Genomic DNA, 8,966 nt, shown 5'->3' on the forward strand with positions numbered 1-8,966 from the left:
ACCCCCCTCCATTATCCCCCAACCCCCCCATTCCCCCCTATTTACCCCCCAACCCCCCCCCCAGGACACCAAAACCCCCCCATTACCCCAAGTCCCCCCCCCAGGACATCAAACCCCCCCCAATCCCCCCCATTATCCCCCCCGCAGGACACCAAACCCCCCCCATTATCCCCCCAATCCCCCCCCATTACCCCCTTAGGACACCAAAACCCCCCCCATTACCCCCCAACCCCCCCATTCGCCCCTATTTACCCCCCAACCCCCCCCCAGGACACCAAAACCCCCCATTACCCCAAGTCCCCCCCCCAGGACATCAAACCCCCCCAATCCCCCCCATTATCCCCCCCCCAGGACACCAAAACCCCCCCATTATCCCCCCAATCCCTCCCCATTACCCCCTTAGGACACCAAACCCCCCCATTACCCCCCAACCCCCCCCCCCGGACACCAAACCCCCCCCATTACCCCCCCCCCCCCATTACCCCCCAACCCCCCCCAGGACACCAAAACCCCCCCATTAGCCCCCAATCCCCCCCATTATCCCCCCCAGGACACCAAAAGCCCCCCATTCCCCCCCATTACCCCCCAACCCTCCCCAGGACACCAAACCCCCCTCCATTACCCCCCCAACCCCCCCATTCCCCCCTATTTACCCCCCAACCCCCCCCCAGGACACCAAAACCCCCCCATTACCCCAAGTCCCCCCCCCAGGACATCAAACCCCCCCCAATCCCCCCCATTATCCCCCCAATCCCTCCCCATTACCCTCTTAGGACACCAAACCCCCCCATTACCCCCCAACCCCCCCCCCCGGACACCAAACCCCCCCCATTACCCCCCCCCCCCCCATTACCCCCCAACCCCCCCCCAGGACACCAAAACCCCCCCATTAGCCCCCAATCCCCCCCCATTATCCCCCCCCAGGACACCAAAAGCCCCCCATTCCCCCCCATTACCCCCCAACCCCCCCCAGGACACCAAACCCCCCTCCATTACCCCCCAACCCCCCCCCAGGACACCAAACCCCCCCCATTACCCCAAGTCCCCCCCCCCCAGGACATCAAACCCCCCCCCATTACCCCCAAACCATGGCGGCCCCCCCCTGCACGTCGTTTCTCCTGCTCCGACTGCGGCCGCCGTTACCGTCACCGCGGCAGCCTGGCCAACCACCGCCACACTCACCGCCCCGGCGTCTTCTCCTGCCCGTCCTGCCCCAAATCCTTCCCCAACCTCATGGCCCTCCGCAACCACGCCAGGCTTCACCGCCGCCGCCCACCCCCCCCGAAACCCCCCGTCCCCCCTCAAAGGCTCTTCGGCTGCGAGGTGTGCGGCAAAGCCTACCTGCACTCCGGGAGCCTCATCAACCACCGCAGGACCCACCAGACGGGGGATTTCGGCTGCCACCTCTGCCCCAAACGCTTCTCCAACGTGGCCGCCCTCAAAGGACACCTCCGGAGGCACAGCCGGCGCTGTCGGCGTCACCACCGGGCCAGGATGGGAGCCGGCAACGCGTGTTTGGTGTGCCTGGAGGAGAGGGGGGCTGCGGAGGGGAGAGGGGGAAGAGAGGAGGACGAGGAGGAGGAGGAGGACGAGGAGGAAGAGGAGGAGGAGGAAGGACGGCCGGCAGCGCGGGACGGTGCGATGTGGGGAGAGGGGAGGGGGGGGGGATCCTATGGGGATGGCGTGGAAGGCAATGGGGGCGGCATTGGGGTGGGGGCGTCCGATGGGGAGGGCATGGAAATCAATGGGGATGGCATTGGGGTGGGGGCGTGCGATGGGAATGGCACTGGGGTGGGGTTATCCAATAGGAATGGCATGGAAGGCAATGGAGATGGTGTGGAAAGCAATGGGGATGGCATTGGGGTGGGAATGTCCAATGGGAATGGCATTGGGGTGGAAAAACCCAGTGGGAATGGCATGGAAAGCAATGGGGATGGCATTGGGGTGGAAAAACCCAGTGGGAATGGCATGGAAAGCAATGGGGATGGCATTGGGGTGGGGGCGTGCGATGGGAATGGCACTGGGGTGGGGTTATCCAATAGGAATGGCATGGAAGGCAATGGAGATGGTGTGGAAAGCAATGGCGGTGGCATTGGGGTGGGGGCATTCGATGGGAATGGCATTGGGGTGGGGAAATCCAAAGGGAATGGCATGGAAAACAATGGGGGTGGCATTGGGGTGGGGGCATCCAATAGGAATGGCATGGAAAGCAATGGGGGTGGTGTGGAAAGCAATGGGGGTGGCATTGGGGTGGGGGTATACGATGGGAAGGGCATGGAAAGCAATGGGGATGGCATGGAAAGCAATGGGGGTGGCATTGGGGTGGGGGTGTCCGATGGGAATGGTATGGGGATGGGAAGATCCAATGGGGATGGCATTGGGGTGGGAATGTCCAGTGGGAATAGCATGGAGAGCAATGGGGGTGGCATTGGGGTGGGGGCATCCAGTGGGAATGGCATGGAAAGCAATGGGGATGGCATTGGGGTGGGGGTATACGATGGGAATGGTGTGGAAAGCAATGGGGGTGGCATGGAAAGCAATGGGAATGGCATTGGGGTGGGGAAATGCAATGGGAATGGTGTAGAAAGCCAATGGGGATGGCATGGGAAGCAATGGGGGTGGCATTGGGGTGGGAAAATCCAGTGGGAATGGCATGGTAATCAATGGGGATGGCACGGAAAGCAATGGGGGTGGCATTGGGGTGGGAACATCCGATGGGAATGGCATGGAAGGCAATGGGGGGAGCATGGAAAGCAACGGGGGCAGCATTGGGGTGGGGGTATACAATGGGAAGGGCATGGGAAGCAATGGGGATGGCATGGAAAGCAATGGGGGTGGCGTGGAAAGCAATGGGGATGGCATTGGGGTGGGGGTATACAATGGGAAGGGCATTGGGGTGGGGAAATCCAATGGGGGTGGCATTGGGGTTGGAACATCCAATAGGAATGGCATGGAAAGCAGTGGGGATGGCATGGAGAGCAATGGGGGTGGCATTGGGGTTGGAACATCCGATGGGAATGGCATGGAAGGCAATGGGGATGGCATGGAAAGCAATGGGGGTGGCATTGGGGTGGGGGTATACAATGGGAAGGGCATGGGAAGCAATGGGGATGGCATGGAAAGCAATGGGGATGGCATTGGGGTGGGGGCATCCGATGGGAACGGTATGGGGATGGGAAGATCCAATGGGGATGGCATTGGGGTGGGAATGTCCAGTGGGAATGGCATGGAAAGCAATGGGGGTGGCATTGGGGTGGGGGCATCCAGTGGGAATGGCATGGAAAGCAATGGGGGTGGCATGGAAAGCAATGGGGATGGCATTGGGGTGGGAATGTCCAATGGGAATGGCATTGGGGTGGAAAAACCCAGTGGGAATGGCATGGAAAGCAATGGGGATGGCATTGGGGTGGGAACATCTGATGGGAATGGCATTGGGGTGGGGAAATCCAATGGGAATGGCATGGAAAGCAATGGAGATGGTGTGGAAAGCAATGGGGGTGGCATTGGGGTTGGGAACATCCGAAGGGAATGGCATGGAAGGCAATGGGGATGGCATGGAAAGCAACGGGGGCAGCATTGGGGTGGGGGTATACAATGGGAAGGGCATGGGAAGCAATGGGGGGAGCATGGAAAGCAATGGGGATGGCATTGGGGTGGGGGCATCCGATGGGAATGGTATAGGGATGGGAAGATCCAATGGGGATGGCATTGGGGTGGGAATGTCCAGTGGGAATGGCATGGAAAGCAATGGGGATGGCATTGGGGTGGGGGCATACGATGGGAATGGCATGGAAGGCAATGGGGATGGCATGGAAATCAATGGGGATGGTGTGGGGATGGGTGCGATCACAATGGGATCCCATTGGGGACCCAACGGCTGTGACTGTGTTGGCAACAGGCGGAGCCCCCGGGAGCGCCGTGGGACCGGGAGGGTCTGCTGGGTGCTCGGAGGACCTCCCGTCGCCCCACATCTGCGGGTCGTGCGGGCAGCCCTTCGACAACATGGACGCCCTCCGGGAGCACTGCCGGCGTCACCGCGCCGAGCAACAGGCGGCCGTGGCGGCTGTGCCGGCGTCAGCGGAGCGCCGTCCGTACGCCTGCGGGGTGTGCGGGAAGACCTACAGGCACGGGGGGAGTCTGGTGAACCACCGTCAGACGCACCAGACGGGTGTTTTCCCCTGCATGGTGTGCGCGCGGTGGTACCCCAACATGGCCGCCTACCGCAACCACCTCCGCAACCACCCGCGGTGTAAAGCCGGGCTGCCGGCGGCGCCGTCGCCCATTGGCTTCGTGGAGGAGGAGGAGGAGGAAGGGAGGAGGAGGCAGCAGTTGGCGACGAGGCAACAGTCGGCCGCGAGGCAACAGCTGGGGGTGAAGCAACCGCCGGGGATGCAGCGGCAACAGACTGGGGTGAGGCAACAGCCGGTGATGCAGCAGCAGCAGCAGCCTGGGATGCAGCAACAACAGCCTGGGATGCAACAACAACAGCCTGGGATGCAACAACAACAGCCTGGGATGCAACAACAACAGCCTGGGATGCAACAACAACAGCCTGGGATGCAGCAGCAACAGTCGGAGGTGCAACAGCAGCCATCGACTCGGCCGTTCCGGTGCGAGGAGTGCGGCCGGAGCTACAAACACGCTGGGAGTTTGGTGAACCATCGGCACAGCCACACCACCGGGCTGTTCCGCTGCTCCGCCTGTCACAAGGCCTTCTACAACCTGATGGCGCTGAAGAACCACCGGAGGACTCACGCCGAGAGGCGGTGCGGGCTCTGCCCCAAAGACTTTCGGCTCCGGGAACAGCTGGCGGGGAGGCTGAACCAACAGGCGGATGGGGCCGGCGGGGGACGGGCGGAGGAGGGGGTGTTGGAGCGGCGGGAGGTGGTGGGGGTGGTGTTGGAGGACCCTGCGGTGCCGGCAGCGGGGGTAACAGCGGGGGGAGAGCCTCAGCAACAGCAGCACGACGCGATGGAGGACTCGCCGACGTCGTCAATGCCTCTGCGAGCAGAAGGGAGGCTTCCAAAACACTTCGGCGTGATGGAGGTGGTGTTGGAGGACTCAGCAGCAGCGGTAAAGGTGAAGGAGGAGGTTCCGGAACCGCTCGGTACGACGGGAACGGTGTTGGAGGACTCAGCAGTAGCAGTAGAGGTGAAGGATGAGGCTCCAGAATCCCTCGGTACGATGGAAACGGTGTTGGAGGGCTCATCTATACCACTGAGGGTGAAGGATGAGGTTCCAGAACGCCTCAGCGTGACAGAAACGGTGTTGGAGGACTCATCAGTACCGTTAAAGGTGAAGGATGAGGTTCCAGAACACCTCAGCGTGGCAGAAACGGTGTTGGAGGACTCATCAGTACTGGTAAAGGTGAAGGATGAGGTTCCAGAACACCTCAGCGTGATGGAGGTGGTGTTGGAGGACTCATCAGTACCGTTAAAGGTGAAGGGTGAGGCTCCGGAGTACCTCAACGTGGTGGGAACAGTGTTGGAGGACTCTTCAGTACCACCAACGGCGTTAAAGGTGGAAGGGGAACCTCTGCAACACCTCAGCACAGCGGGAATGGTGTTGGAGGACTCATCAACACCATTTAAAGTGAAGAATGAGGTTCCAGAACGCTTCAACATGACGGAAACGGTATTGGAGGACTCATCGACAGCGTTAAGGGTGAAAGAGGAGCCTTTACAACACCTGGAAGTGATGGAAACGGTGTTGGAGGACTCAGCAGCGTTAAGGGTGAAAGAGGAGCCTTCCAAGGCAACGGGAATGGTGTTGGAGGACTCACCGACAGCACTGAGGGTGAAAGAGGAGCCTTCACAACACCCCAACTCAACGGGAATGGTGTTGGAGGACTCATCAGCAGCGTTAAGGGTGAAAGAGGAGCCTTCACAACACCCCAACTCAACGGGAATGGTGTTGGAGGACTCATCGACAGCATTAAGGGTGAAAGAAGAGCCTTTACAACACCCCAACTCAACGGGAATGGTGTTGGAGGACTCATCGACAGCATTAAGGGTGAAAGAAGAGCCTTTACAACACCTGGAAGTGATGGATATGGTGTTGGAGGACTCACCAACAGCACTGAGGGTGAAAGAGGAGCCTTTGCAACACCCCAACTCAACAGGAATGGTGTTGCAGGACTCACCAACAGCTCTGAGGGTGAAAGAGGAGCCTTCACAACACCCCAACTCAACGGGAATGGTGTTGGAGGACTCATCATCAGCATTAAGGGTGAAAGAAGAGCCTTTACAACACCTGGAAGCGATGGAAACGGTGTTGGAGGACTCAGCAGCGTTAAGGGTGAAAGAGGAGCCTTTACAACACCCCAACTCAGCGGGAATGGTGTTGGAGGACTCATCAGCAGCGTTAAGGGTGAAAGAAGAGCCTTTACAACACGTGGAAGTGATGGAAATGGTGTTGGAGGACTCATCAGCAGCGTTAAGGGTGAAAGAGGAGGCTTTGCAACACCCCAACTCTGCAGGAATGGTGTTGGAGGACTCACCAACAGCAGTGTTAAGGGTGAAAGAGGAGCCTTTACAACACCCCAACTCAACGGGAATGGTGTTGGAGGACTCATCATCAGCATTAAGGGTGAAAGAGGAGCCTTTACAACACCCCGACTCAACGGGAATGGTGTTGGAGGACTCATCAGCAGCATTAAGGGTGAAAGAAGAGCCTTTACAACACCTGGAAGTGATGGAAATGGTGTTGGAGGACTCACCAACAGCACTGAGGGTGAAAGAGGAGCCTTTGCAACACCCCAACTCAACGGGAATGGTGTTGCAGGACTCACCAACAGCTCTGAGGGTGAAAGAGGAGCCTTTACAACACCCCAACTCAACGGGAATGGTGTTGGAGGACTCATCAGCAGCATTAAGGGTGAAAGAAGAGCCTTTACAACACCTGGAAGAGATGGAAACGGTGTTGGAGGACTCAGCAGCGTTAAGGGTGAAAGAGGAGCCTTTACAACACCCCAACTCAACGGGAATGGTGTTGGAGGACTCACTGACACCACCAACACTGCTACAGTCCCCAGAGATGCCTACGGGACGCCTCAGCGCTGTGGTGACGGTGTTGCAGTCCTCCAGAGCCCCCGTAACCCCCTCCCCCGTGGTCGCCTGTAGGGCAGCCACCCTCCCCGCTGCGCCCCACAGCGCTGTCACCCCACATATGGGGTGTCACGGGGTACAGTCAGCCGTGGGGCAGCGCCGGGGGTCCATCCGTCACCGTTACTGTGAGGGTGATGGGTGATGGGGTTGGAGTCCCTTTTCACCCCCTCCCCCCTCCCCCCGTCGCGATTAAATTTGGGGTATTTTGGAGCTTTTGGGGTGCATTTGGGGTTTGTTTTTTTGTGTGGGGTGGGAATTGGGGGGGTGTCAGGGCGACCGTGGGGCCGAGGACCCCCAAAAGTGCCCTGAATGGGGCTGAGGACCCCCCAAAATGGAGGGGGACTCCCAAGTGTGCCCTAAATGGGTCTGGGGTTCCCCACATGGGGCTGAGGACCCCCAAATGTGCCCCAAATAGTGTTTGTCCCGTCCCCCTCCCCCCCCCAAAAAAAAGGAGGCAGAGGGTTGTGGGGCTGCAGACCATCACCACTTTATTGCTGTGTCCTCCACCCCACAACTGACCCCAAAAAGAGGGGCTCATTCCTCCTCAGAGCCCTCCACGGGTGTGGGGTCCTCCATGGGATTGGGGTCCTCCATGGGATTGGGGTCTTCGGCGGAGTTGAAGTCATCTGTGGGTTTTTGTGGCCCTACAAAGTTGGGGTCCTCCATGGGATCGGGGTCCTCCATGGGATCGGGGTCCTCCATGAGATTGGGGTCTTCGGCGGAGTTGGAGTCGTCTGTGAGTTTTTGTGGCCCTACAAAGTTGGGGTCCTCCATGGGATCGGGGTCCTCCATGGGATCGGGGTCCTCCATGGGATTGGGGTCTTCGGCGGAGTTGAAGTCATCTGTGGGTTTTTGTGGCCCTACAAAGTTGGGGTCCTCCATGGGATCGGGGTCCTCCATGGGATTGGGGTCCTCCATGGGATTGGGGTCTTCGGCGGAGTTGAAGTCATCTGTGGGTTTTTGTGGCCCTACAAAGTTGGGGTCCTCCATGGGATCGGGGTCCTCCATGGGATCGGGGTCCTCCATGGGATTGGGGTCTTCGGCGGAGTTGGAGTCGTCTGTGAGTTTTTGTGGCCCTACAAAGTTGGGGTCCTCCACGGGATTGGGGTCTTCTATGGGTTCGGGTGACCCTACAACGTTGGGGTCCTCCATGGGTTTGGGATCCTCCATAGGGTTGGAGTCTTCTATGGGTTCTGGTGACCCTACAGCGTTGGGGTCCTCCATGGGTTTGGGTGACCCCACAATGTTGGGGTCCTCCATGGGTTTGGGTGACCCCACAACGTTGGGGTCCTCCATGGGTTTGGGTGACCCCACAACATTGGGGTCCTCCATGGGTTTGGGTGACCCCACAACGTTGGGGTCCTCCATGGGTTTGGGTGACCCCACAACATTGGGGTCCTCCATGGGTTTGGATGACCCCACAACGTTGGGGTCCTCTGTAGCGTTGGGTGACCCCACAACGTTGGGGTCCTCCATGGGTTTGGGTGACCCCACAACGTTGGGGTCCTCCATGGGTTTGGGTGACCCCACAACGTTGGGGTCCTCGGTGGCATTGGGTGACCCTACAACGTTGGGGTCCTCCATGGGTTTGGGTGACCCCACAACGTTGGGGTCCTCCATGGGTTTGGGTGACCCCACAACATTGGGGTCCTCCATGGGTTTTGATGACCCCACAACATTGGGGTCCTCCATGGGTTTGGGTGACCCCACAACGTTGGGGTCCTCCATGGGTTTGGATGACCCCACAACGTTGGGGTCCTCCGTGGCGTTGGGTGACCCCCAGATTTTGGGGTCTGCTGTGGGTTGGGGCTCCCCCCAGAAGTCATCCTCGGGCTCTTCTTCCTCTTTGGGGTCGGGGGG

The 8,966-nt window shown here is 59.6% G+C and overlaps 2 protein-coding genes across 10 annotated transcripts; one reads left to right on the forward strand and one right to left on the reverse strand.

Annotated features, from left to right (window-relative positions):
* Positions 1-1,046: 1,046 nt before the first annotated feature.
* Positions 1,047-7,316, forward strand: ZNF646 (zinc finger protein 646). Its single transcript, XM_040655046.1, has 3 exons — positions 1,047-1,636; positions 3,899-6,297; positions 6,517-7,316. Exons 1-3 carry the CDS (start codon positions 1,234-1,236, stop codon positions 7,246-7,248), a joined length of 3,534 nt encoding a protein of 1,177 aa, XP_040510980.1. The 5' UTR covers positions 1,047-1,233; the 3' UTR covers positions 7,249-7,316.
* Positions 7,317-7,568: 252 nt separating this feature from the next.
* On the reverse strand, positions 7,569-8,914 carry LOC121108150 (myosin light chain kinase, smooth muscle-like). 9 transcript variants are annotated; one of them, XM_040655053.2, is made up of 2 exons: positions 8,848-8,914; positions 7,569-8,631 (listed from the first exon to the last, which is right to left on the reverse strand). In XM_040655053.2, exon 2 carries the CDS (start codon positions 8,616-8,618, stop codon positions 7,641-7,643), a length of 978 nt encoding a protein of 325 aa, XP_040510987.1. In that variant the 5' UTR covers positions 8,619-8,631; positions 8,848-8,914; the 3' UTR covers positions 7,569-7,640. The 9 variants fall into 9 exon arrangements, with proteins under 9 accessions (XP_040510987.1, XP_040510982.1, XP_040510989.1 ...); XM_040655048.2 differs by having other exon boundaries at positions 7,569-8,667; positions 8,776-8,854; XM_040655055.2 differs by lacking the exon at positions 8,848-8,914 and adding an exon at positions 8,632-8,769 and having other exon boundaries at positions 7,569-8,343.
* Positions 8,915-8,966: the final 52 nt, after the last annotated feature.

This window comes from Gallus gallus, chromosome 36 (genome assembly GCF_016699485.2).
Source record: "Gallus gallus isolate bGalGal1 chromosome 36, bGalGal1.mat.broiler.GRCg7b, whole genome shotgun sequence".
NCBI classification, from domain to species: Eukaryota; Metazoa; Chordata; class Aves; order Galliformes; family Phasianidae; genus Gallus; species Gallus gallus.

Bases quoted from the DNA above. Each gene is read 5' to 3' on its own strand.
- ZNF646 (XM_040655046.1), top strand. From the start codon at position 1,234: ATGGCCCTCCGCAACCACGCCAGGCTTCACCGCCGCCGCCCACCCCCC. The intron at 1,637-3,898 runs GTGCGATGTGGG...TGTTGGCAACAG, and splicing joins ACGGCCGGCAGCGCGGGACG to GCGGAGCCCCCGGGAGCGCC. The intron at 6,298-6,516 runs GTGAAAGAGGAG...GCAGTGTTAAGG, and splicing joins AGGACTCAGCAGCGTTAAGG to GTGAAAGAGGAGCCTTTACA.
- LOC121108150 (XM_040655048.2), bottom strand. From the start codon at position 8,834: ATGGAGGACCCCAACGTTGTGGGGTCACCCAAACCCATGGAGGACCCC. The intron at 8,668-8,775 runs GTCATCAAAACC...CAACGTTGTAGG, and splicing joins GAGGACCCCAATGTTGTGGG to GTCACCCAATGCCACCGAGG.